This window comes from Marmota marmota, unplaced genomic scaffold (assembly GCF_001458135.2).
Source record: "Marmota marmota marmota unplaced genomic scaffold, marMar, whole genome shotgun sequence".
Lineage (NCBI taxonomy): Eukaryota > Metazoa > Chordata > Mammalia > Rodentia > Sciuridae > Marmota > Marmota marmota.
Window position 1 is genome coordinate 616,929 of NW_026000026.1, and position 26,462 is coordinate 643,390.

The 26,462-nt window shown below is 55.8% G+C and overlaps 2 protein-coding genes across 16 annotated transcripts in view; one reads left to right on the forward strand and one right to left on the reverse strand.

Annotated features, from left to right (window-relative positions):
* Arfrp1 (ADP ribosylation factor related protein 1) lies at positions 1-8,606 on the forward strand. 5 transcript variants are annotated; one of them, XM_048810634.1, is made up of 9 exons: positions 1-133; positions 397-490; positions 638-684; positions 906-993; positions 1,209-1,291; positions 5,499-5,580; positions 5,814-5,884; positions 6,835-6,935; positions 7,005-8,606. In XM_048810634.1, exons 3-9 carry the CDS (start codon positions 682-684, stop codon positions 7,090-7,092), a joined length of 516 nt encoding a protein of 171 aa, XP_048666591.1. In that variant the 5' UTR covers positions 1-133; positions 397-490; positions 638-681; the 3' UTR covers positions 7,093-8,606. The 5 variants fall into 5 exon arrangements, with proteins under 5 accessions (XP_048666591.1, XP_015333763.1, XP_048666589.1 ...); XM_015478277.2 differs by lacking the exon at positions 638-684 and having other exon boundaries at positions 7-133; XM_048810633.1 differs by lacking the exon at positions 1-133 and having other exon boundaries at positions 150-490.
* A 1,330-nt stretch (positions 8,607-9,936) lies between these two features.
* The window catches only part of Rtel1 (regulator of telomere elongation helicase 1), a 32,903-nt gene continuing 16,377 nt past the window's right edge, over positions 9,937-26,462 (reverse strand). For 6 of the 11 annotated variants that reach the window (XM_048810623.1, XM_048810622.1, XM_048810628.1 and 3 more), the window contains 25 exons: positions 22,929-22,967; positions 22,784-22,862; positions 21,752-21,849; positions 20,209-20,264; positions 18,684-18,758; positions 18,512-18,593; positions 16,828-16,960; positions 16,611-16,724; positions 16,484-16,524; positions 16,242-16,327; positions 16,014-16,091; positions 15,692-15,769; positions 15,253-15,399; positions 15,056-15,171; positions 14,737-14,860; positions 14,474-14,624; positions 14,223-14,383; positions 13,619-13,711; positions 12,518-12,719; positions 12,177-12,317; positions 11,446-11,727; positions 10,948-11,172; positions 10,700-10,843; positions 10,440-10,584; positions 9,937-10,204 (listed from right to left, as the gene is read on the reverse strand). In XM_048810623.1, the coding sequence (XP_048666580.1) occupies positions 10,463-10,584; positions 10,700-10,843; positions 10,948-11,172; positions 11,446-11,727; positions 12,177-12,317; positions 12,518-12,719; positions 13,619-13,711; positions 14,223-14,383; positions 14,474-14,624; positions 14,737-14,860; positions 15,056-15,171; positions 15,253-15,399; positions 15,692-15,769; positions 16,014-16,091; positions 16,242-16,327; positions 16,484-16,524; positions 16,611-16,724; positions 16,828-16,960; positions 18,512-18,593; positions 18,684-18,758; positions 20,209-20,264; positions 21,752-21,849; positions 22,784-22,862; positions 22,929-22,967 (2,867 nt within the window). In that variant the 3' untranslated portion in view covers positions 9,937-10,204; positions 10,440-10,462. Of the gene's footprint in view, positions 10,205-10,439; positions 10,585-10,699; positions 10,844-10,947; positions 11,173-11,445; positions 11,728-12,176; positions 12,318-12,517; positions 12,720-13,618; positions 13,712-14,222; positions 14,384-14,473; positions 14,625-14,736; positions 14,861-15,055; positions 15,172-15,252; positions 15,400-15,691; positions 15,770-16,013; positions 16,092-16,241; positions 16,328-16,483; positions 16,525-16,610; positions 16,725-16,827; positions 16,961-18,511; positions 18,594-18,683; positions 18,759-20,208; positions 20,265-21,751; positions 21,850-22,783; positions 22,863-22,928; positions 22,968-26,462 lie in introns of those variants that run through there. The other 5 variants (XM_048810624.1, XM_015478286.2, XM_048810625.1 and 2 more) reach the window with 5 other exon arrangements.

Here is a 26,462-nt window from a genome sequence, read left to right on the forward strand (position 1 = left end):
TGCGGAGGCTGCGGCGTCGGTGCGGGTGCAGGTGGGCCGCGGCGGGTGCGGCACAGGAACCCGGCCCCGCCAGTGAGCGCTTCGGGAACTGGCTAGCCCTGGGCCGCGGTTGCAAGTTGCAGGCGTGTTCCAAGTACGTGGTCCAGAGGGAGAGAGGCTTGGGAGGCGGGAGAGGGAAAGGACAGGAAAGGGCCTGGACTCTGAAAGGCCGGCCATTGCCCACCCGCGGAACGAGCTGCGGTGGGAGTGGTCGGGGAAGAGCTGGGTCAGGGGTCTTCCAGAGTGGCCGGGAACGCCCGGACTCGAGTTGAGCTGCCCGCAGGACGGACGGACCGTAGGGGAAGCCAGGGGAGTGGGGTGCTAGCGGTGCGCACCATGTCGTCTCTCGGGTCCCAGGATGTACACACTGCTGTCCGGGCTGTACAAGTACATGTTCCAGAAGGATGAGTACTGCATCCTGATCCTGGGCCTGGACAACGCCGGGAAGACGGTAGGTGCCTGCCCGGCCCCTCCCTGCCAGGGTCTGCTGGGGGTTATACCCGTAGCTGCTGTGCACCACAGGGCCGTGATCACCACCAGATTCTTGAAGAGCAGCACACGGATCTGTTTGGTTTCTCTTTTTGTTTTTTTTTTAAAGGTTAGACCCGTAATCCCAGCAACTCAGGAGGCTGAGGCGGGAAGATGGCAAGTTCAGAATCAGCCTGAGCAATTTACCAGTCCCTAAGCAATTTAGTGAGACCCTGTCTCAGAATTTTAAAAAGGTGGGGGTGGAGTGGAGACGTAGCTCAGTGATAAAGCACCCTTGGGTTAATGCTCTAGTACAAAAAATAAGTAAATAAAAAAATAAGAGTATTTGAGAAGCACACCTGGAAAACTGCCTTAGCTGCCTTTTCCTTTCTCCTCAGACCTTCCTGGAGCAGTCGAAAACCCGGTTTAACAAGCAGTACAAGGGCATGAGTCTATCTAAAATCACTACGACCGTGGGTCTAAACAGTAAGATGCACCTTAAAGCTGTGAATTTAGGGGTACCCCTAAGGATGCTGTTACGGCCACAATTCAGCCCATCAGTGGCCAGAGCCCTGTGTGTTACGTTGCTTCCCAGACCCCTGTGGGTGGCACCAGAGTGGTTTGCCCTTTCCCTAGGAGAGCTGGGACTTGGTGTGTCAAAGACTAATGTCATGAGCTTGCCCATTCTCTCTTCTCCCCAGTTGGTACTGTAGATGTGGGAAAGACTCGCCTCATGTTCTGGGACTTAGGAGGACAGGAAGAGCTGCAGTCCTTGTGGGACAAGGTAAGACATTCAAGTCTGTCCCCACAGCATTTCTTTGCAGATAATAGCTCTTGGTCTTCCTCTGTGAAAGTCCATTACCCACTTTTTTCCCTGAGGGTTCTCTCTGGTTCTGTCCCAGGTTTCCCAGTCACTCCCTGTTTCATTCCAGCCAAACATGCTGCTAGAGTCACCACAAAAGTGACAGCAGGGGATTCCTGTGGTGGTCAGCACAGAGTACTTCCTGGGGGAACACAGAGAGCTGCAACCTGTCTTTTGGCAGTTAATGATGGAAAGGATTGCTCTAAACCAGCAGGCCAGGAATGGGGTTTACCTGGGCATTTTAAGGCATCTGGCTCAGGACCACTTCAGTTCTTTTTGAGCATTTTGGGGAACAGTCAAACTAGGAATAACTTTGGGGTAAGCCAACACTTACCAAGACCAGAGAATGTTCAAGGCCCCAGCTAGGGCTCAAGCTTGCTGGGAAAATCAGGCAGCTGGCCTGGTCACAGAGTCATCAAGGCAACTGTTTCTCAGCATAAGAGAAAAAATGGGAGAAGCAGGAGGTCTCTTCACCACCATCATCGCTTGCCAAGTGAGAACGCACTTGTTTCCTTCCTGCTTAGAGTAATTTAGTTGCCGATCACCACAGGATACAGGCAAAAATGGCAAGAATCAGATGAGGGGTGGGCACAGAACCTGCATCTGCAGGTGGATCCATCTGTCTCAATTCTAGCTCATTATACATTTTTCTCTGGTAGCTTTTTCCCCATACCAGGGAGTGTCCTCAAGCAGACAGAAACTGCTTCCTGTTTTGATGTAGGTTATGGGCATTTCTGAGACCCCAGTGTGGTACCCCTCTCCATACACAGCCTAGATTATAGTGTGGGTTCAGCTCAACCTATGCCAGGCACTGGGTCCGGTACTGAGCAGGACAGACCTGGCCCTTCCCTTAGGGAACTCCTGCCCCATGAGTTGGCACTGTGGGTTTAGGGGAGCCCAGTGCTATAGTGCAGATGCCTCAGCTACCCTCACACACAGTATCCAGCCAGGCATGGTGGAACATGCCTGTAATCCCAGGGAGGCTGAGACAGTAGGATTCCAAGTTCAAGGTCAGCCTCAGCAATGTAGCAACACCCTGTCTCAAAAAATAAAAAAGGGGCTGGGGATATAACTCAGTTGTTAGAGTGCTTGTCTCACATGCCCAAGGCCCTGGGTTCAATCCCCAGCACCACGCAAATAAAATAAGTTAAGAGATGTAACTTAGTGGAAAAGTGTCCCTGGGTTCAGTCCCCAGACTGCATAAAAGAAAAGAAAATACAAAAACCTGAGGACCTGCACCTGATTCTGACCTTGGTCTCCTTTCCTGGGTCCCACCAAAGTGTTCTGTCCTACCCTGACTTCCAGTCAAGAGGATGGTGTTGGTCCTGTGGCCTGAAGATGGACAGAGAATAAGTCAAGTCAGGGTCTTCTCATCTAAATGCAGATGCAACTGGGGAGCCAGGGTCTCAGGAATGGAGGCCAGGATGGGTTGGGCATAGTGTGCACATTGGGGATCTGTGCTGGGAAGGCAGCAAGCAGGGTACAGGACTGAGCAGGGGGAAACGTCACTTTGGGTGATGGGGTCAGCAGGGCCTTGGCAAGCTGGGAGTACAGGAGGAGAGTTGCTTGTCACAGCTGTACCATGTTGGACAAAGATGACTAGGACTCCTCCTGTCACCGGTGTGGACAGGTGTGACTGGTAAGATGGCTCTTAGCAGCCAAAGTGGGTCCTGCAATAGCCAAAGTGCCTGCCACTGGGTAGCAAGACTGCAGTGGGGCCCCATGGCCAGCTGCGTACCACTTGTGTTCATATCTTTGCTCTGGGGAATGGCTCTTCTCAAGGGGAGGCTGGCCCAGGAGAATGTGGGCCTATAGTCTTGTCACCTGATCCTGGGCTGTGTTCATCTTTGTTGTCACCATTTTGCTGAGGCATGACTTCATCCTAGTGGTCTAAGCCCTTGTCCAGATGGCTCACTGGGTTTCCCTGCCCCTGCCAACTGGTGTCAGTTACCTTGCCAAGGTGGGGTCTCCCAGGCAGCCATGGTTTATGACTCAGCAACTCTATGGAGCACTTGCTGCTTTAGTGAGCAGACCTCCAACCCCACAGAGCCCTCAGTTATGGGGACAGTCAGCCGAGTCCCCCATAGGTTACTGGGAGGGACAGGAAGGGGCCTATATTCCACTGTGGTCCCTGAATGCTGTGACCTCCTTGTTGGAGCCCAGTACCTCAGGTCTCTAACTGGGAGTGCTGATCTCATCCTGAGGCCTGGCCCCCTGCAGGCTGCCGCTAGGTAAATACTGTGGCTGGCCCAGCCCTGCGTGAGACTGTCCAGGTGTGGGGCCCATGCCATGGGGACAGTGGCTTACAGGAGCCTCTGGGGCTGTGTGACATATTGGATCATGGGCTGACATCTCATGGTGGGAGTACCCATTGCTGCTGAGATTAATTTGTCTCCAGAGTTCCTCTGATTTCCTTGAGGACCACACCCTGTTGAGCTTCAGCCCTGCTGTCACTGTCAGGCTGCATCCCTGGTGGTGGTTCCCTCAGCCTTGGTGAGTGGAGCCTGTCCCATTAGGCTTGTGCTCTGCCACCACAGTCACCGCCTCTCACTCACCCAGTGCTACATCCCTGCACTGGGCTGGCCAAATCACTTTATCCCCAGCAGCTGCTCTGGTGGACCTTACATAGGCACCAAGGTCTCTACTCCTTGTGCCTGCTGCTTGCCTCTGCTCCAGGCCCTGTGTCCATGCTGTCCACAAGTTGGCACACATGCATCTCAGGCCACGACTTCTCACACAAGCAGGTGAGCTGCTCTTCAGCTCTGGCTTGTCCTTACCTATCTAGCTGACCCATGCTTGGGTATTTCCCTTTTGGGTTGTTCAGGGCTTTCTTACATGGCCAGAGGTGTGTTGCATCTGTTGGAGAGCTAATGTGCTATTCCCATCTCACTGGCTGTCTCTGAACCATTCATCTTGTGCATGGTAGGTGTTCAGGGTGGCTCTGAATTCCAAGGTCTGACACCCAGTTATCCTAACTGTGCCTTGCTCATGCACTTCAGGTGCTACTGGGACTCACTGGGCTGGCTATAGACCCTCTGGTAGAACCTGCCAGCTCCTGAGTCTGTAGCAAGAGGCCAGCCTATTGCCCAGCCCTCCTAGAGCTGGCAGCCTGTGTGCCAGGCCTAGCTCCAGGCCAGAGCAGCTCCAGTGTATGGGTCTCACTGTAGAACCCAGGAGGACATCTGGAACTGAGCCTCCTATTTCTCAGGTGCAGTGGCTTATCTGTTCCTGGACCAGAAGCCCTAAGGCTCTTGCAGAGCTAGCAGCCTGCTGCTTCGCCAGTTATTGCCCACCTGAGGGGTGCATGTGACCGCTGGCTTGTCTTGTTCTTCAAGAGCACATCCTGGTACTCGTCAATGCCGAGTACCAGTGTGCTGGGACAGGAGAGTTGGTGTAGCCCCGGGTGAAGTGGCAGGCATGCTGTTATCTGTGCCACAAGGACATGGCAGTCTCCCAAATTCTGTTCTGCTTGGGGTGAAAATACACCTGCTGAATCTTTGGCTGTTGCCATGTAGACCTGCACCTCCTGTGTCTGCCTTGCCCTCTGTCTTGCCCCAGTAGTGCTGCCCACTTATCACCCTTGGTGAGCCCAGGGCTGGCCATGTCCAGCCTGCAGAGGTCTGAACTCAGTAGGGCTGACTGTCCTAGCAGGGGCAGGGCAGCTTTGTAGGTTTCTCCGAGTGCCTTGTCAGAAACATGCCTGCCCCTCTTGCATCCCCATTGCTGTGCTCCCCCTTGTGCCAGGTGCTACACAAACCCCCAGGTGCACTCCTCACAGAGACTAGGCTAAGATCTGGACTTCTCCCAGCCCTGTCTCTTTAATGCCACCATCAGCCCACGGCCGCTGGTGGGTTCTTAGGACAGCACCTAGGCAGGAGAAGGATGACTACTTCATCAGGGTCAACAAGCCTTTCCCTAAAGGCCCTGGATGTGTGTCTACAACTGAGTTCCCCTAGCTCCAGAAAGCACCCCAGCAGATCTTCCCCTTGGGGCTCACCTGTTACCTGACTGTGGCCCCTGAAGTGAGAATCTTCCTTTTATGGACCCCTCCTGATGGCCATGACGGGGAGCTTGGCCAAGTCCACCCTTGGCAGGGTGGTGGCTCCAGCCATCTTCCATGTCTTCCTAGTACTATGCAGAGTGCCATGGTGTCATCTATGTCATCGACTCCACTGACGAGGAGAGGCTGTCTGAGTCGAAGCAGGCATTTGGTGAGTGTAACCCAGATAGAGCAGAGGCAAGAATCTATGTCCCAGGGCTGTGAGGGGAGGTCGGATCTAGCCTGGACATGGTCTGGTCTGGTCCAGGTGTTTGGAGCTGGCTTCCTGGCATATGAGGGGAGGGTGAAAGGAGAGTTGGTGCCACTCTCCATGCTTGTGGGCCCTGGGCACTGCCTGCTATCAGGATGCAGGGTGCAAGGTGCTGCCTGTCTTACCCTCTCCAGAGAAGGTGGTGGCAAGCGAGGCGCTGGACGGTGTCCCCATCCTGGTGTTGGCCAACAAGCAGGATGTGGAGGTGAGCCCCACACAACTTCTCTGGAGTCCCTGTGTCCCAACTATAAGGAGAGTGGTGTGTGCGTGCCCTCATGCTGAGAGCTCCACGTCCTTCTGGTGCACAGAGCTCTTGAGCCCTCTCTGTCCAGCTCCCGGAGCCCAGGTCCTCTCTGAGTGTCCTGGAGCTGTCATCACTAGGCAGACCCATCCTCGCTGTAGGCGCTCTCACCCTGATGTAGGCACCACCCTCTTCCCTAGGGAAGTGCCAGGATTTTGGCAAGGGGAGGGCAGCACCTCAGAGACATATTCCTTCTGTGTGGGCATCTTTTCTCCTCTGGAGGGTGACTGTGCTCTGTCCTAGCGTGGGACTGGGGAGACCCAGGTGAAAGCTCTGAGCTCACAAGTTGTGAGGGGCCCTTGAGTGAGAGTCAGCTCTGACCCCATCCTGTCCCCACCATCATTGGAGCCAGTGTCTGTACCAAACCTCCCCCAAGCCTTTGGGACCCCTTGGAGGTGATGCTGCCATGGAGAGGCTCTGCACAGAGCAGCTGCAGACCACAGTGGCTGCCAGTGTCTGGAGGGCCAGGGAAAGCCTCACTCTCCGGAAGTGCCTCTGCCCCTCCCCTAGCCTGTCTCCCTGGCTTCCTTGCAGACCTGCCCCACCAGCCCTGCTCCTGCATCTGGAAACCACTAATGGGGGTTGTCTGTCACGGGGTGGGGTCTTCTTTCAGGGAAGGGTGAGTGGAGAAGCCACCCCATGGCTGACACTGCCACTTCCCCCTCCCTCACCCTGCCCACCAGGGCCACTGAGACCCACTGCCTTGCTACCTGGCTGTGTCAGCTCCCTACTTGGAGCCCACGTTCTCACTGTGGCTGCTGTAGGGACTGCTGTCAGGGTGGGGTTGGTCCTTGCCATGCAGCCTGGATGGGGCAGGCATGGGGGCTGCTTCTTAGGGCCTCCTCTTCCCCCAGACTTGCCTCTCAATTCCTGACATCAAGACTGCGTTCAGTGACTGCACCTGCAAGATTGGCAGGCGAGACTGCCTGACCCAAGCCTGCTCTGCCCTCACAGGGTGAGTGGGCCTCCCCAACAGGGGCCTGGGCACCGAGGCCGACTCTGCCTCACACCACTGTCTCTACAGCAAAGGAGTGCGCGAGGGCATCGAGTGGATGGTGAAGTGCGTCGTGCGGAACGTCCACCGGCCACCACGGCAGAGGGACATCACATAGGCACACCTGAGCCCTGCCTTGGATGGCCCTTCTGCAAGTGCTGAAGAAGCTCGCTCCCTGCCACGGGCTCCTGTGCCATGGGGCCGGGGGTTGGGTTTGCTTTGCCTTTTGCTTCCTTCATTTGCTCTGTGTTTTCTGTAAGACAAACTACTCTGTCTGGAAAACTGTAGGCATCCAGAGGCTTCTGCCAAGAGGCGCCAGGCAGCTGGGCCCACCTGGCTCCAGGCAGGCCACCACAGGCTGGGAGACCTTCCCAGTCCAGGCATGGAGCTGGGTGAGGCCCTGGTAGACAGGCTGCCCTTGAGGCCTGCCTGCCCATTCAAGGTGGGGTTTTTAGGGAGATGGGTTGGAAATGAGGATCTGGCTCTGGTGGGTATTCTGTCCAGCTTTCCCATGAGGAGGCAGGTATGGCTATGCCTCATATTGGAGGTGGTCTGGGGCTGGTCTTACCTTGAGAGGATCTGGTCCACAGCAGGGCCCTGGGCTTTGGTGGAACCTTGGGACGGAGTGGAGACCTTCCTAGGTGGCCATGCCCACTGGTCCATTATCATCTTGCTTTAGTCCCCAGGGGAGGGGTAACATGAAAATGCTGGGAGGTCGTGCAGGTGTGTATGTCCTTCTTACCCTGCAGGTTGGGTGGTGTTTCTGGAGATAGCACTCTGCCCTTCCAGTGCAGCCAGGGCAGCAATGCAGTCAAAGCAGCTCCTGTCCATCCATTCCATGGAGCAGCCCAAAGGCCAGGTTCCCTTCTGTCTGGCAGAGTGACTGTAGCAAGGAACTGTACCATGGGCCCTCAGGGTGGGCAGGTGGCAGGTGGGAACTCCCCAGGCAAGTAAGGAGCCATGACTGCATCCTGTGGGTGTGGAAAGCAGCCCAGCCACAGTCCAGAGAATTGGTGGCTCTTTGTTCCAGATCAGGTCACAACCAGACTTTATCTTGGAGGGGGTGGGAAATGGGTGTCTAGCTGTAGTCCTTGATAAAGTCTCCAAAGGGTGTTCTGCAGGTTGATTCTTAGGACCTGAGGGTCTCCAGCCTCAGGAAGGACCTGGCCACCCTGGAAGGGGAGAGGGTGGCAGACCCAGTTCCTTAGGCTCTCTGGATAGGTCTGGAGGCCACCTTGTTTCTGAGAAGGCAATGGGATGCTTGAGGTCCTTGACCGGGCTTCTCATGGGAAATCCCCTTGCACATTAGAAGTGGGTGAGACTCAAAAGATCAGGGTAAAGGGGTCCCTCTAGCACAGTGAGACGTCCTGTGGGTGCTCCCCCATCCTTCCTCTGCTACTTAACCAGAGCAAGACTTGGGGAAATGGGTATTTCACAGACCTTCCTGTGGATGATATGCCCTGGTGTTTCAGGTATGGGTGGGAAAGGCGGGCCCAGACCCCAAGGTCTGCTGAAGCACCTGGGCAGGGTGGAACTTCCCACCAGGTATCCCTGCCTGTCTTTAACAGAAACATGACTTTAAAGCAACAAGTCTTACAAAATGGCTTTTTAAAATAAACCTTAAGAAGTCTCCCTTGGTGATGTTGGGGTCTAGAGGCAGGGTGAGGGTGTGCGGCAAGACATAAATAAGGTGCTGCGGAATAGGGTGTGCCACATCAGCTGAGTGTTGACTGCAAAGCCATGCCACTCTCCCTGGGTGGCGACCTGTTCTCCAGCCACCACAGCCTCTTGGAGATGCCCTGGGAAGCCACCAAGTCAGTGATAATATACTCAACATTCCTTTGTCTCCCTGCAGGAGTGTCAGAGTGGGCACATGGGCCACCAGTTTCACAGACCAAAAGTAAACTGCAGAGTACAGGGCAAAGATGGAATATAAAGCCCAGGCAGCACAGGGGTGGGGCAGCCGCCCAGCAGCTCCAGACCAGGGTAGCCAGTGCAAGGGCCGAGGGGTCTGCCCTATCTATAGAAAGAATTGGGAGGGACAGGGAGGTTCAGGCATGAGGTGTGGTAGGACAAAGGTTAGCATCTGCATCTCAGAAACCTGGGCTCTCTGGGCCTGTCCAAGGAAGCAGTGGCCTTTCCCAAGGGCAGGGAATGTGTGTCCAAGATTCTTCTGGGACTTCTCCAGTGGAGCTTAGCCTAACTTGAATCCTAGCCCTCTGCATCCCTGAAAAGCTTAAAGACTTAGTGGGAACTTGGAGTTCCCAACCCTATGAAGCTTCTGGAGGCCCTCCCTAGCTGCTGTGCCTTCCAGGCTGCTCTGCTGGTCCTGGGCTGGGGGCAGGAGAGGGTGTAACTAGTGCACAGGCTGGCACTGTATGGTCCCAGGGAGGGGACCAGAACTGATGTGCAGATTCTCATGCACCTGCCAGAAACCTGCATGCACAAAGGAGCCAGGGTGTGGTGTCAGGCACATTTGTGAAATACAGCCAGGCAGCGCTGCCTCAAGCTCCTGCACCTGCACTTGTCCTGGCTGTGTGAAGGGGGTAGGGTTGGGCATTGGGTCACACTAGCTCCAGCGTAGGGAGTGCCCATCAGGGCAACAGGACCAGTCTCTCCAGTGTTCTTGTCCTTGCTGGAGTGGGCATTGCCCAGTCCAAACCCCCCAAGCACAGGCAAGGGGCCACTGCCATGTGCTTGCTGCAGCTTGCCTGCCAAGCAATAGGAAAAAGCATGCCAGCCTGTGGGAATGCTCTCTTCTGTCTTGGCCACTGTCCTTGTGCTAGGTAAGGCAGGAACCCTCCTGGGTGGAGCCCAAGGTGTGATTGGTAGGGGATGAGGGGGCTGGCCCAACATACATACATGCAGGTCTCCTCTGAGAGTACCAAGAGCACCCTCCCTGCTACCCAGATCTTCAGTGTATCCTCAGATACCCCAACAAGCAAGGTCACACGGACACCTCTTGGCCACTGTCGGCAGTTTTATTTGCACATAGCTGACAGAGGCCCCTGGGGAAAGTTACAGAGAAGAATTTCTAGCAGACCTATCCCAGGCCCCATGTGTCTGAGGCCTGTAGAGGGTGACTCCTGGACCATACCACACCTGGGACAAGCCAGTGTGGGGGCCACAGCAGGGCACAAGGTACTCCACAGATGTTCACTGGAGCTTGGGCCAGAAGACCTGTGTGATGTGCTTCCTGGCAGCAGCATGACAGGACACCTCCTGGAGGCCTGTGGAGACATCAGGTTGCTGGGCATGTCTGCTGAACACCACGGCCTAGTGAAGGGCCTTAACTTCTTCCTACCCAGCCCACCACCTGAAATGCCATCACCAGAAGTGGAAATCAAAGGAGAGGCACTGTGTTCTCTGCCTGGAAACCTGGTACAAGGGGCCCTGGGTGAGCTCACTTGCCCTCCCAGTGCCATCCACCACACTTAGCAGTCTGTGCAGCCTCGTACAGCTTACCCCACCCAGGATTTGCATGCCCATCAGGAGGCCTGGTGTTGGTCTGTGGTGGTGCCCTTGGGCACTGCACTTCCCACTGGCCTCTGTCTAAGGAAAGAGGAGATCTTGCTCTGGGTCTTCCCTGGTTTATCCACCTGTGAGGGACCTGCAGAAAGGAGCAAGTTGGAGGGGTGCCCAGTGCTGCCCTCCTGCCTTCCCAGGGCTGCAGGTGACTCAAGTGTGACAGAACGGGCAGAGAGAGTGCCCAAACAGGTGCCCACCTGCTTGAGGTGCTCCAAGGGTGAACTCAGGGAAGCTCTCCTGAGGACTCTGCAGTGTTGTCCCTGTGGTGGGCAGGCCCATCAGTTCTGCACAGGTCTGCATGAAGTGCTGTTTGTGGTGGGGACGCACGAACATGCTGAACCCTGTGGGGAGTTTTGCTCAGGCTGTACCTACCCTGCTTGGCCAGGCCCACACCATCCTCTCCACAGCTCTCCTGCCCTGCCCACCCCACCCTGGGGCCACTTGCTCTGCAGCAGGGGGAAGTCCTCAGGCTTTGACGTGGTCAGCGCAGCTAGCACAGCCAGAACCTTGTTGAGGTCATCATCACGTTTATATGCCTTCAGTGCTGCCAGGAGCTGGCTGCAGCCTGCAGACCCTAGGGCCTCACGGGCATCTGCCAGGTAAGCACTCACAGCAGGCTGGCCCCGCTGTTCCTCTCTGGACATGACTTGCGGACAGCTGCCCAGGGCTCCTGATCAGGGGTAGAATGGCTCAGAGGTAGTGTTGGGCCTCTGGGGGTCCAGGGCTCCCCCTCCACTCCCTTTCCTTCCAGGAACTCCTGCAGAGCCTAGTGCTGGTCAGGACAGTGGGAGCATAATGGAGAGCAGATAGGAGACAGGAGACACCCCTGCCAGTGGCTCCAGCTCTGCTCCAGACTGTTCTGGCTGCCGCCACTCAAACCAAACTAGAGCACAAGCCTCTTTGAGAACTATACACCCTACCTAGGTCTACAGGAGTCAGGTACCTGCAGGGCTCAGCCTGGCCGACAGGTGGGGCCCACCCTGGTTCAGGTGCTTTCCAGGATCCAGCTGCCCGGATACACCCTCAGACTGGGTCAGCTTGGGCTCATATTCTCTCTTTCCTGAAGAAATATGCTCCTGAGGGCCTGAGAGGGTCCCCAGGGCAGGAACAGGACTGGCCAGAGGAGACCAGGTCTCATCACCCTCCACAGTCCAGAGCAGTGACCCTGACTTGCACATGCTGCAGGCACCTGGGGGAGCTGAGTACAGCCCACACAGCTGCCCTTCTGTTGGGGGAGGGGGACAGGGCTAAGGCCCTGCCCAGGAGCACAGAGCCATAGGTGCAGGCACCAGGACCTCCACCCCCCACCAGCCCAGACTCCTATGGATGAGCCTGCTCTGAAAAAGCAGCAGCAGGCACTGCCCCTCTAGGACCCAGCTCACCTCAGCTCAGAGGAAGGAAGAGAAGGTAGAGAAGTGCTTAGCATCTAGACCTGGTACGTGCACCTGGCTCCCCAAGTGCAGGTCTCTCCTGGGAGGCCTAGGCCCAGCCCAGTGCATAGGAACAGGGCTTGCCCACATAAGTGCTTCCATCTTATGGTAATGCCATCAGCCCCCACATAGGAGCAGGGAGGCTGGGCCAAACAAGAGCACAGATGCCCACTCTGACCACCCAGGGTCCCAGGTACCACCCATCCTTGGGGTCAGAGGCTGAGGATCCTGCTTGGTAGCTCACCACTGTGGTCCTGGGCTGACTGTGCATGCTGCCCATGGGAAAGACTGTGCTCTGGCTGGCAGCTGCAGCTTTGGCCTGTTAGCTGGAAGCAGATATCCTCAAACTGTTGTTTGTGGTGAGGCCGCACAAACTGGTAGAACCCTGTTAGGAAGGGATGCTGCCTGTGCCCATGTACTGTGGCCACTGAGATGGAGGTTTGAGGGGCTGTGGGTGGCCTACCAGGCCCCTTGTCCAAAGGGTAGGGACAACCTTAGGCCCTAGAAGCCCTCTGGCAAGTGCTCCCCACCCCCAACAGCTAAGGTACTCCACCCATGGCAAGAGGGCTCTGCAAGCCAGGGCACCTTGGAGCAGGGTGTGCTTCTTGGGGTCCTTAGCAAAGAGGCTCCCAAGGCAAGCTGCCAGGGCTTCGAAGTTGTCAGAGCCCTTGTAGTCCTGCAGGGCCTGGGTGAAGGTGTCAAAGCTGGCTTGACTCAGGGCCTGCTTCACGGCCACCATGAACAGCTTGGCTCTGCCCGCCTGCACACCAGCTGTTGGCTCCTCCTGCTGGGCACATGCAGAGAGGACCTATCAGGGCCAGCCCCATCCTTTCTGCCCTTGGTTACTGCCAGGAGAGGCCTGCAAGGGTCCACTGTAGCTCCCTGCACCTAAGGTCCACCACAGGTACAGGTGGAGCTGAACTCAGAGGGCAGCTTGCGATGAGAGCTGCTTCTCAGCAGGTGTGCCCACTTGATTTCCCTCCAGCCATTTTCTATTTATATATTTATTTTGAGACAGGGTCTCACGAAGTTGCCCAGGCAACTTAGGATCCTCCTGCCTCAGCCTGCCCGGTTCCAGACATGGCCACCATGCCCAGTTAGGCCTCACTTCTGCACAACTCAGACCCATGAGGTTCTATGAAAACCGAGGCAGGGCTGGTCCAGGCAGTCCCACAACCCTGCCCCACCCTTCCTGGCTGCAGCAGCCCTCCCGGGGCACTGCTTGATTCTTCCTAGAAGCTGAGGGACATGGACCAAAGCAGTTGCACTTGGGCTTTCAGCAGGCAAAGGGCCCGTCTCAGGTCTGACTCGGTGGCTCTCATCTGAGACCAGGAGCACACTGCACCTGCTCACACGAGGCAGGTCAGGGTCTGTACTCGGGGACGGCAAGGGTCACGATGTGCTCCCCACCACAGCTGGAGGGGAGTGGAATCATGGCCAGTTGTAAGACCCAAAACAAATGGGCCCAAGGGCTAAGCCAGATCCTGGCTGGAAAGGAAGAGGGGCTCTCAAGACACCCACAGAAGGAACTGCAAACTCCAGCCAACTGTCATCACTGCTGCCCAGGAAGTCCACCTGTTGGGGCTGATTGACCCACACCCTACTTGGTTGGGGACCATGGGCACAAGAGTCAGATTCCAGACATGTCCCTGAGCAGCCAGTGTGGCTGCAGGACAGCTCACATACCAGGCTGACCAGCCTAATCTTCCTCCTTCCTCCTCTTGGCATGTCGGCCAGCCTCTTCTCACGCTGGAGGGCTGGGGCAGTGTGACTGAGTACCTGAGGGGGACACAGCTATGGTCCCAACCCCAAACTTGAGGGTCTCCAGGAGCTCTGACAGTGTCCTGAACAGATGCCCTGCAGGGGGAGGCTGTCATGCTCAAGTCCTGGTGGCAACTGGATTTGGGGCAAAGGCCCCTGGGGGGCAGAACTCAAGGTCCCACTCTAGCCCAGGCCCTGAGAAAGCCAGCTTTGGGTGTAGCAGGCAACAGGAGCCACTAGGCTGTGCCAGCCTGACCTGCCAGGGAAGCATAGCATGGCGGGGGGCATAATCAGGACCTCATTGCTTGGGGCTGAGGGCATAGAGCATAGCTAGGGGTGCTGAAATCCCCCATCAACCCACCAGGAAGGGGATTTACAGAGGCAGTGGGAAAGATGCCAAGGTCAAATGGGCAGGACCTGGGCAGGTTTCAGAACCCCAGTGTTCACTCCCAGGCACTCCTCTGCTCCAAGCCTGCACCTCCCCTCAAGGGCAAGCCTCAGCACCAAGCACCGGACCCCATCTCCGCACCTCTTCCTCCCTGAGGTGGGCCTTATCTGCAAGTGCCTCAGCCCTCTGCTCACTGTGCTCCAGGGCAGCCAGCAGTCCCACGGGCCTCCGCTGGGCTGGGACAGGCTCCTGCTCATACTCCACGCACAAGCTGCTCTCGGGGTTCCCAGAGGATGGCAATCCTGCAGAAGCATGAGAATGAGAGCAAGGCTCACAGGGGCCAGGCAGGCTGTGCCTCTGCCCATGGTGGCCCCAAACCCAGCCCTATTAACCTGTGGACCCGGGCCTCAGGCTGGGCACATGCACATCCAGACTTGTGGCTTTCCTGGCAGAGAGGAGGGTGCTGGGCAACCTGGCCGTGCAGACAATCGCTTCTTCCCCACCCACACCTGGGGCTGCAGCCAGTGGGGCCTGTGTAGGCATCTGCAGACCACAGGGCAGGTGGGGCCTGTTTCTGTGACTCTTCAGAAGAGGAACCCCAACCCCTCCCTGGGTAGGGCACAAGGCACGGCCAGCTGGGCATCTGGGAGCTCACAATTTTCTGAGCGACACGGAAGAACTGTGCCACATCGCGAATGACGTGGCCAAAGTTGTTGTACACCTTGAGGTAGGGGCGCACCCAGGAGGGCAGCTGGGCTCGGGCGTCAGCACAGGCGAACCTGGAAGGCGTGTGGCCTTCAGCCAGGGTCCTCTGCTCTTTGACCCACTTCACAGGGCTCCAGTTTCCAAACAGAGGCTCACTGTCTGCCAGGAGGAGTCCCCCAGCACAGAACCCCAGGGGGCTCATACGGGGCTGAAAGGCCCAAGGCCCACAGAGGGCCTCCAGTGGCCAGGGGGAGCCCTGCCGTACTTACCTGTGGTCGCACAAGAAGACAGCCCCATAGTCATGGCGGTGCCTGATGACCCGCCCAATGGCCTGGTTCACAGCCCGGGACGCCTGCAGTCGGTACCACTCCTGCCCAGAGAGGAACTTCAGGGGCAGGGGCGCCTGGTCATTGGGGCTGTCACCAGTCCCCTGCCCTAACCCAGCCCTGGCTCTGTGGTGTCTCACCTGGCCTCCAGCCCCACTCTGGCTCCTCATCTCATCCAGGAACTGCATCTTGAGAACAACCCGGGGGTCCATGCGTGGCGGGTATGGGAGGCCCGTGACAACCACACCTCGGCCATTGGTGTCTGAGAAATCCAGCCCCTCACTGGCCTAAGACACAGGCCCAGGAGCTGCCTGGGGCAGTGGAGACTCCTCTCCCCTGATGCCCCCACCTGAGCTCGGGGCTCTTCCCAACGGTCTGTCTGTGCCCCAGCCCACACAGCCCCATCTCTCGGGCATGGGTGAGATGTAAGGAAGCCCCCTCCTTGCCCCAGCCGGGCCCATCACCAACTCCCCCTGCTCAGAACCTCCTGTGCCCTGCCAGTGCTTGCCTGGCCTATGAACAGGTCCCAGTGGCCAGCAGGGCCCATGGCAGGGGGAGGATGCACCACAGAGGCCTCACCTTGCCCCGACATACTGCAAGGAAGGTGGCCCCACTGGACCCAGGGGAGGCGACCTGCTTGTAGTAAGCATCGATGACCTGGAGGAAGAGGCTGGTCAGCCTGAGCCTTAGGCCTGGACTCCTCTGCCACAAGGGAGACAGGGATCCCATCCTCCGAGATTGGGGAGCCAGTAGGTCGTACAGTCACCATCACTGCTGGTTCCCCAGAAAACACAGGGACCCCACAGCCAGGGTGGTTGTGGGGCCTCAGACACCAGTGAAATGTCAGCAGCTCTCCAGGCAATACACCCAGGGAGGTGGCAGACCCTGGTGGAGCACAGACCTCTGAGAAACTGCCTTTGCTTCTGGGCTCCACAAAGAGAGGCTTGAGCATCTCCATCTTTCTGGCCAAGTCTCGGGCCTGTAGGAGGGAAAGCCAGCTGTGCACAGGCTCATCAGTGCACTGGTCAGACTCGGGCAGTTGTGGGGCTGCAGCCAGTCTTCTCAATGCCCTGGATCTGCCTGCCACCTTGACCAGACTCCCTCCCCTGAAGAGGCACAGGGGGTGTACCTGCCAGAACTCCAGGCTTTTCTCCATGACGGGGTAGGAAGGGAAGAAGACCAGGAGCCCATGGGGCACCACGCGGGTGATGTTTCCTGGAAGCATGGTGGCCATGGTCAAGGCAGAGGGCCCCACAGCTCTTGGGAGAGGGGACTGGGTGTGCCAACTCCAAGTGGGGCTCTGACAGCATGGGAGGGCTGGACACCAGGGCTTCCCAGAGAGGGCAGACTCCTAGGTGGAGTGGCACTTACCCAGAGCCTTCCCCAGGGAAGACAAGCACTCTTCAGAAAACCTGCAGAGCCAGGGAGGCTGCTGTCATGAGGACCAGAACACAGCTACACCCCACCACCCTGTGAGGCCCAGACAGGACCCCCTTACCGCTTATCAAACGCGGAGCTCAGCTGGGCTCCATCCGGGCCTTTGGGAATAACTCCCACCCAAAGCTGGTGTCTGTCGATGACGTGTGGGTTCTCCAGGCAAACTGGGAAGGGGCTGGAGCCGGGCAGAGGGAGCAGTCAGTGGGTGGCCCCGTGGGCAGCACCCCCACACCCAGCTGTCCCCAGCACTTTGGTCTCTGGTCAGGGGTGACCCATACATCTGCATCTCCAGGGCGAAGGAGGAAAGCGGGGCCAGTGTGCCGCTGGTGAGGATGAGGGTGTGGACACCCTGGCGGGTCAGCTCATGCATACTGTGGCCGGGACTGAAGCACCAATAGCTCAGCACCTTCCCTGTGAGGACGGGGTGTGAGGATGAGACATATGTCATCTTTCCCACCTTCCTGCAGTCACACAGGCACAGGGTGCAGAAGTCAGAACAAAAAGGCTCTCCTGAGGTGAGCGTAGCCTGAGAGCTCAGAACACGAGGGAGCAGGACGCAGGTCCAGGCGAATGCTAGGAGACCCCTTGGGAGAGACCACCAATCTCACACCCAAACTTTTCCAAAGCCAAATGTGTGGCACAGGGCTCAGAGGCCCTCTGCTAAAACCACAGGGAAGGAAGCAGGTCCAGCCTCCCAGGCATGAAAGACCTCTGCAGAAGCCAGGGAAGTGAGTTTCCAACTCTGGGCAGTCAGGACAAACAAGGTCACCACCCCAGAAGCCAGCAGCTTCCCAGAGTGCCTGACCAAAAGGCCCTCATGACACAACGCCACTGCTCGCTCCCTGCACTCTCCAGAATGAGGAGTGAGGGCAGACAGCCCAGGGCAGGACCCTTTCCTGAGCTTGGGAACATGTTCCCACATGAGCTGCCCCACATGGGGACCATCAGGGATGCCTGGCAAGGACCCACCACAAAGGGTTGATTTCCCATCGACACCCCAACACAGGAGACTACTTTTTTTAACTGGATTGAACCCAGGTGCACCCAACCTCTGAGCCACATCCTAGTCCTTATTATTATTTTTTATTTTGAGACAGGATCTCACTAAGTTGCTTAGGGCCTCACTAAATTGCTGAGATTGGCCTTGAGCCTACAATCTTTCTGCCTCAGCCTCCCAAGTCCCTGGGATCACAGGCGTGCGCCACCATGCACAGGTCAGGGAGGCGGCTTCTAAAAAGCCACATGATTTGAGTGGAAGGAGAATACACTACTCAGGCCCTCATTCTAGGTACCCCTTAGCTTCACAAATGCCACCCCCTACTCAGGATGCGAGAGGCCATACTTTGAGGCTGTGAAGATCAGAGCTCCTGGCCACACCATGGCTCTAGGCTACTCTGGACCCCCCAGACCTTTCTCCCCGACAGCAGTCAAACTACAGTACCCACACAGAAACACCCACGGGCTGCTTCTGCTGAGGCATTGACCCCAAACGAGACAACAGCGGGAAAAACAGCAGCCCCACACAGGGAAGGGCACAGAGGCCCAGGAGCCAGGGAGGGCTGCAGACATAGAGAGGCACACCTGGAATGTGGGCCCAACACTTCTTGAGTTAGCAGCACCCAGGCGCCCCAGGCATGAATCCACTGTTTGCTGGCCACAAGGACTGACCGTCTCACAGAGGTGGGGCCAGCTGTACCCCAGAACCCCTGTGCTCCAGACACCAAGCCAGGGGCACACTGCACCAGATGCAGTGTGTCCTGGGCAGGTGAGAGGCCTCACTGGTCCCTGGCTTTGTCACTGCCCACCAGGTGATGGACAGGTCATGTGCCTTCAGCCTCCTCCAAGGCCCCTCTGGCTTTCAGTGAGCAAGTGAGGTGGCCACAGGTGTGGCTGACTGAGGTAGGCAGTTCCAGTGTGTCTGAGGTCAGCGGGGGGAGTGGGTCCAAGCCCATAGGCTGGTACCTTGCTTTTTGGATGCACTGGCGCTCCAGGTGACTGACCGCTGAGCTGCCCTCCTGTATCCTGTGTCAGGGTGAATGTGCACCTAGAGGGACAAGCATGGACAGTGTCCTGACCCCTTCCTCACATCTCTGCGGCACTACCATGCTGCCCACCTCCTGGAGGGAGCTCCCACCTTGTAGGCCTGTGAGAACCCAGGCCATACCACGGAACCAGGGTTGCCCTCTGCAGAGTCCATACTGAACACGACCTAAAAGGCAAGGAGTCCATCACAGGGCCAAGGGCCAGGGCCGAGAAGGAAGCCTCTGTTGTGCTGGGAAGCAGGCCCTTGGCCCAGCGTGCAGGAATACCTGTGCCACCAGGATGATGGACAGGCACTCAGGACCTCCCTGGCTCACCTGCCCAACAACATCCCAGGATGAGGGGCAGCACCTTCCACACCAGGTTGACCACATGCAGGGAACACACAGCAGCCCCACGGGGCCTTTCCTCTTCTGCCTTGGCCACCCTCTACCCTGCATCCCAAATCAACCTAGAACTCAAAACATTCCAGTCAAGACTATAATAGGACTCCTAAAGGACATCAGTGAGCTGACCCAAAGTCCACCTGGTGGAGAACCTCAGAGCTGAAAGGCACGGGAGAAATTGTTCTGGCCAACAAGGACAAGGTGAAGCACAGGACACCTGTGGGCGGGGCAGCTGTCTGTGTAAAGAAGTGGGCTCCGGCCCTCTGGGAGGGGCCAGCCCCAGCAGGGGCAGGCCTCCTGCTCACTGGCCCCCACCACAGAAAGCAGTCAGAAGACAAATGCACTGTGCAGATCAAGGGATCAACACTTGCAGTGACAAAGCCCTATGGAGCTGGCATGCCCAGGACAGTTCACAGAAAAGGCACAGTGAGCAACCGGCCAGCAAGGCTCCAACCAGCACACCTAGGTCAGCAAGGGATGTGGCTTCCAAGCTGCAGGACGAACTGGGCAGTTCCCCCAGAGGGTGCCACCCAACAGTGAGAAACTACAGAGAAGGAGGTGAGAGAACACCCCTGGGGGGCTGCTGGGACCTGGAGATGGAGAGCAGGCTCTCAGGCACACCAGGGAACCAGGCCTCAGCCAAGGTTGCTCAAGGGAGGCCACCTGCCCGGCACCAACGTGCCCAACAGTGCAGGCAAAGAGTCTCCGGCAACTTGGGTGTGTGCCCATGACAGCACTCTGTGGCATGAACACCAGGGTGGCAGAAGATTCCTTGTCCTTTGGGGCTCTGACAGAGCCCTGTGCAGACTGCTCCCAGCATGGGTGCGCTGCCCTCACTTCCAGTTTCCGGTTAGACTGCACGTACCCAAATGGTCTCCTGTTGTGCTCAGCACTGCCCTTAGTGGGAGGCCCCTCTGTCTGTGAGAGAACCCCCAGGACACTGCCTCTGGCCTGATGCCCACCAGGCCTGCCCTGTACCCACTTCCAGCAGTACCAGGGAACACCAGCTTCCCCCCAGGGCTACTCTGGACATGTCTGGCCATTCAACAGTCAAGCACAGCCAGACGGGTCCTCTATCTCTTCCCCTAGAGTCTCAGTGCATTCAGACTGAGAGGAAATGAGCTTAAGCATTTGCCAACAGAAACACGTGGTGTGGGGGCCTTCATCCAGGCTCTGACACCCTGCTGACTTCCATCTGGAAAGGGGCCCACACAGTCCAAAGCAGGCTCCTACCTGGATGATGTCTGCCAGCTTCTGCAACCCCACCGTGGTGGCCAGTGCTCCAGAACCTGTGGGCAGCAGGCAGAGGCAGTTGTGGATCTCACAGGGCCACACTACCAAGCCCTGCCTCCTGCCCAGTGGGGAGACCAGTTTCTCAACCAGCATCAGGCACAGGACATGGGAAGAGGGCAGCTGTCGTGCTCTTCCCAGAGTGCGAGGGAGAAGCCAAAGGGTTCTGTGGAACTCAAGGAAGGCTCTATGGTCAAGTACATGTAGAAGCCACCCTTCCTCAGTGCCCAGAGGCTCAGCAGATTCAACAGGTCCTGCATTTCAAACTTCCCCAACACCTGCTTAAAAGGGAGTGTAGCCATGGAACCCTGGGAAGCCCTCTGCCCCTCACAAAACAGCAGAAATGGGACTCGGTGGTGTCAGGGAGAAGCCAGCAAGGTTCCCAGCTCATAAGCCCAAGGTCTCTTGCTGTCTCTCTTTAAAAGGAGACTATCTGGTGGGTGCGGTGGCTCACACCTGTTATCCCAGCAGCTCAGGAGGCTGAGACAGGAGGATCAAGTTCAAAGCCAGCCTCAACAACTTAGTGAGACCTTTTTTTAAATTATTATTATTATTTTCTAGTTGTATATGGACTCAATGCCTTTATTTGTTTTTATGTGGTGCTAGGATCGAACCCAGTGCCTCATATATTAAGACCCTGTCCTTTTTTTTTTTTTTTTTTAATTTTTTTCTTTTTTAGTTTTAGGTGGATACAATCTTTATTTTACATTTATGTGGTGCTGAGGATTGAACCCAGTGCCTCATGCATGCTAGGCGAGCGCTCTACCACTGAGCCACAACCCCAGCCCCAAGACCCTGTCTTAATATGAAAAATAAAAAGGGCAGGGATGTGACTCAGTGATTAAGCACTCCTGGGTTCAATTCTTGGTACCAACAACAATAAAAAGGAGGGGGCTCTCTGGGATGCCCTGTAAGAAGACACCACTAACAACAGCTGGAACACATCTGCAGGACAACACAACAGGCCAGGTGCAGGGGCACAGTCTGAAATCCCAGCTTGTGAGGCTGAGGCAGGAGGACACAAGTTCCAGGCCAGCCTGGATAACTAAGCCAGAACTTGTCTCAAGATGAAAGCTGAAGACTGGGTGTGCGGCTCAGTGGTAGAGCACCCTGGGTTAGATCCCAGTACCAAAAAAATACACAAGTCAATAAACTCGACCCTGGGTTAGATCCCAGTACCAAAAAAATACACAAGTCAATAAACTGGCAACAGCACAGGAGCACACACGGTACACCCTTGGAAATACACATGAGGGGCTGGGCTGGGGCTCAGCGGCAGAGTGCTCGCCTCACTCGTGCAAAACAGTCAAATGGCACGGATGCCTTCAGTCCCAAACAGAAGGGGAAGCTCCACAGGCTGCTCACAGGGAGGGGCAACAGCCTGAAGCAGGCAGCTGACTGCTGGACACAGAACAGCAACTCTATGAGGGCAGCCCCCATCCCTCTCTGTCTGCACCACAGGGCAGCCGGCCCTCCAGAGACTCACGCCCTGCCAGGTGCTGGATGATCTGGTCCAGTGAGTCCAGGATGCAGTCCTTGGTCTGAAATGTTATCTGGGCTTCTGCAAACAGCTCAAAGATGTAACTGCCCGAGAGGAAAAAGACGACTTGAGCCTGGCAAGGGGACCAGGATTCAGCTTGGTGAACCCACAGGCCAGAAGCTTTTTAAGTGTCCTTTAGACAGGAGCAAACTGAGGCTTCTCAGGGAGAGCAAAGCTGAAGTGAGAGGCCTCTGCCTTCAGGAGCTAGCTGTAAGTAAGGGAGAGGAGAGAAGGCCCTGGCCCAAGTGCAATGTACCCAAGAGACAGCAGGTGCCTGGGCGAGGAACCCGCCCATGGGGCTGCCAGGGCGTGCTCACGGCTCTGAAAAGAGACAGGGGAAGGGCAGCAGAAGCTACAGCAAGGGGGCCTTTGGTGAGGCAGGGAAGGTTCCAGAGCCAGCTGGAGTCCTGGACATCCAGCTGAGGAGCTAGGCTTCACCTCCCAGCAACTGGAGTCCCTGCGAAGTTCAGAGGAACAGACCAGCTCTGGCAGAAGGCAGCAGCCAGGGCCTTCCTCAATAAACCCAGGCCTGGCTCCGGCAGCCACCTGTCTTCAGGAGAGAACTACCCCCAGGCCCTCCTCTGCCTGCAAGAAAGACAGCAGGAAAAAACGGAGTGCCCGCGTTGGAGCATTTACACTCTGAGGACCTCCTGGCCTCCCTAACAGGCTGCCACTGCTCTGCTGGTCCTAAAGGGATGGTCTCACTAACAGGCACCTGCACTGCCAGTGAGGGGCGGGGCCAGCTGGAGGAGAGGGCTGCAGGAGACAATGCCACCGTGCGTGCTATGACTCCTGGTGTTCTCCACAACTGCTAAGAGGTGGCAGCACACAAGAGCCTTGAAAATTGAGACAGACCCAACTGGAGGATATGGCCCAGGTCTGACTTTCAGTACCTGGCAGAATACCAAGGTCACAGCCCATTGTCCCCTCCAGCTCCAGGCCCTGCCTGGAGTCACAGGGTTTGCCCCTGTCCCTCACCTTCCCGGCTTGGTGACGCCACTGTCATCTCCAGGCAGCTGGACAGCATCGATGGCACCCTCCAGGCGAAGCAGGATCACTGTGGGTCAAGGGGCTGTCAGAGGTGGGCCCACCAGTGGTGGGGGTGAGGGAGGGCAGCACTTACTCTTGAGCTTGGCGACGTCCTGCAGCTCCATGTGCAGCCCTGGGTGAGAGAGCAGTACATGCACAATCTGCGTCCTCCCAGCTCCGCCAGCTGCCCTGTGGAGGAGGGGACCCAGCAAGAGCAGAGCCCAGTGCAGTCCTCGAAGTCTACACTCCAGCTGGCAACAGCACAGGAGCACACACGGTACACCCTTGGAAATACACATGAGGGGCTGGGCTGGGGCTCAGCGGCAGAGTGCTCGCCTCACACGTGCAAGGCCCTGGGTTCGATCCTCAGCATCACATAAAAATAAATAAATAAAATAAAGGTATTGTGTCCAACTACAACTAAAAAATAAATATTAAAAAAAAATACACATATGAACACACCACACACATGGACACCCTACGCAGCCCTGTGTCTGGAGAGGCCTGGAAGCATCGGCCGCAAGCACAGTCAGGCCTCTAGCACAAGGGACAGCGTGAGGCAGAGCTCAGAGGAAGAGGAGAAGGAGTGCAGGACAGAACACTTAAAGGAATGACGGCCAGCTGGGTGTGGTGGCACAGGAGGGTAACCCAGCAACCCTGGAGGCTGAGGCAGGAAGATTCCAAGTCAAGGCCGGTCTGGAACACCTAGCTAGGGTGCTGCTCAGTGGTAGAACGCTTACCTCGCATCTGAAAGGCTCTGCAACCCAGAGAGCACACGAGGGGACAAGTAACGGCCAAGAAAGCCACAAACTAAGAGTCCACGACCAACAGAAGGCCGCCACTCAGAGGATGGTTGTCATCCTGCCAGAACTGGGGGCAGCAGCCAGCAGGGACACTCCTCACCCACAGGCAGGGAAGAGCCAGGACCCCAGAATTCCAAACTCAGCAAAAATAACTTCAGACATTCTCAGAGGAACAGATTTAGAAATCTGTCACTGTGCAGTTCTCTGGAGAACTATTAGCCAGACCACAAATAGCTACAATTTCTACATGCCAATTAAAAGAAGAAAAAATGTGAAAGAACTGTTAAAGTCCTTCAAACTGTAAGGAAACAACATTAGAAGAAAATGTGGACCATCAGAAAGAGCAAACCACTGGGTCAAATCAATGGGCAATTCTGTTTTTGAGCCTGGGTCTCACAGTCATTTCCAGCTCTTGGGTTCAGTTGATCCTCCTGCCTCGGCCTCCTCAGTGGCAGGACTACAGGCATAAGCCATGATGCCTGGTGAACAATTCTCTTTTAAATTGCTTGGTGACTGTAAGCAAAACTCACCTTGTTGCCTGGTATGCTTCCCTATACACAGAGGAGAATGAATGGACACCTGGACAGAAGGGGCTCCAGGTAAATGTAACCTTCATCAGGTTTTAAAAAGGAAGGCTAAAGACCTATACTGATGTGAAGTGACCAAAGGACTCAGATGGCTGGGCTGGTGAGCATGCCTGTCTTCTCAACAACTCAGGAGGCTGAGGCAAGAGGGTCAAAGTTCCAGGCCTGCCTGGGGACCGTCTTGAAATAAAAAATAAAAGGGCTGGAGGGCTGGGGTTGTGGCTTAGTGGTAGAGTACTTGACTCACACTTGTGAGGTACTGGGTTTGATTCTCAGTACCACATATAAATAAAAAAAATAGAGGTCCATCAACAACTAAAAGAAAAAAAGAGCTGGGGATCTAGCTCGATGGTAGAGCACCCCTGAGTTCAATCCCTGGCACCAAAAATAAAAATAAATAAATAAGTAAAAGTGGTAACAGCCAAGGTAAGTGTGTCCCTGCACCTCCATCTTTCCACATAGCCTTTACAAACTACAGACCACACTCCAAGTGGGCCCCCAGCCATCACAGCTGGTGCCCTGACTTCAGTATGGCGTTTCCAGGATGCTGCCTGCCAGGCAGCAGTGACAGTTGTGTGAGCTCCCAGGTAGGCCTACCCAACAGGCTGGTGTCCTCATAGAGAGGCCAGCACTGCCAAGTGCCCTGCCTGTCTGCAGCATTGCTAACAGCCCCTGCTGACTATAATGTAACTGCTGCTTTTCCAAAGTGGTTGCACAATGGTAGGATCCATGAGCAATGTCTCAAAGCTCCATTTCTCTTTTCTTTTTTTTAGTACCAGGGATTGAACTCAGGGGCACTCAACCACTGAGACATATCCCCAGCCCTATTTTGTATTTTATTTAGAGACAGGGTCTCACTTGCTTAGCACCTTGCTGTTGCTGAGGGTGGCTTTGGACTCATAATTCTCCTGCCTTAGCCTCTGGAGCCGCTGGAATTACAGGTGTGGGGCACTGCACCCGGCTTTAAAGCTCCATTTCTCTACAGTCTCATCAATACTTGCCACTCCCTGTCCCCTCCATTTTTTTTTTTTTTTTGTATTGGAGATGGAACCCAGAGGGGATTTACCACTGAGCAACACCTCCAGCCCTTTTTAAAAGTTTATTTTTGAGATAGGGCCTCAATAGGTTGCTTATCTTGGCCTGGGACATGCATCTTCCTGCCTCGGCCTTTCAAGTGACTGGGAGGACAGGCTTGCACCATGCCCGCCTTCACCCTGGTTTTGATGGGCATTTATTTCCCTGATGAGTGACAATGTTGAGCATCTTTTCATATGCTCACTGGTCACCTGCGTATCTTCTTTGAAGAAATATTTATTTACATCTTTAGCCTATTTTTAACTGATTTGTCTTTTCACTGAGTTTAGGAGGTTTTTAAGAATTTTTACATATTTCAGATTATGATTCACAATTTCTTCCATCCTGCAGGCTGTCTTCATTTTCTTTTTCCACAGCTGGGGATCAAGCCCAGGGCCTTGAGTGTGCTATGCCTGGTAGGCTCTCCACCCAGTGACGCCAGCCCTGGTCTTTTCACCCTCTTGATTGTACCTCTCAAGCACCAAGTTTCTAATTCTGGTGACATCTACTGTATCTTTTTTGGTATTGTGTCATCTGTGTTGTTTCTAAGGAACCCACTGCCTGACACTGGCCCAGGATGACAGGCAGTTGAAGAGCTTCCACCCCTGGGCATGGACCATGCTTAGCAGCCTCCTTCCATGTATACTGCAAACTTGGCTGTGACAACCTGACAAAGGCCACCTGAGCCAGGGATCACAGTTCTGCCAGGTCATCGCTAACCCTGAGCTGGGATGCTGGACAGGCACGACCTTCCCCAGCTCCACAACTGCAGCTATAGACGCAGACTGAAGTTCCTAACTGCAAGAGCCAAGCCTCACAGCAAACCTGTCATTCATTGGTACCTGTTCTTCCTGTTGGACCTGTTGCTCTGGAAAACACCATCTAAAACAAGGTCTTATTTGGGGAAAGGAAGAGAGGGAGGAAGGAAGGTCAGTCCAGAAACTACCAAGGCCCACCTCATGTGTGCATTATTGTGTGATTGTGACTTCTGGATTAATGTTAATGTTTTAAGTAAAAACCAACAATGGGGGGCTGAGATTGTGGCTCAGCAGTAGAGCTCTCACTCAGCACGTGTGAGCACCGGGTCGATCCTCAGCACCACACAAAAATAAATATATTTAAAAAAGGTGTTGTGTCCAACTACAACTAAAAAAAAAAAAAAAAAAA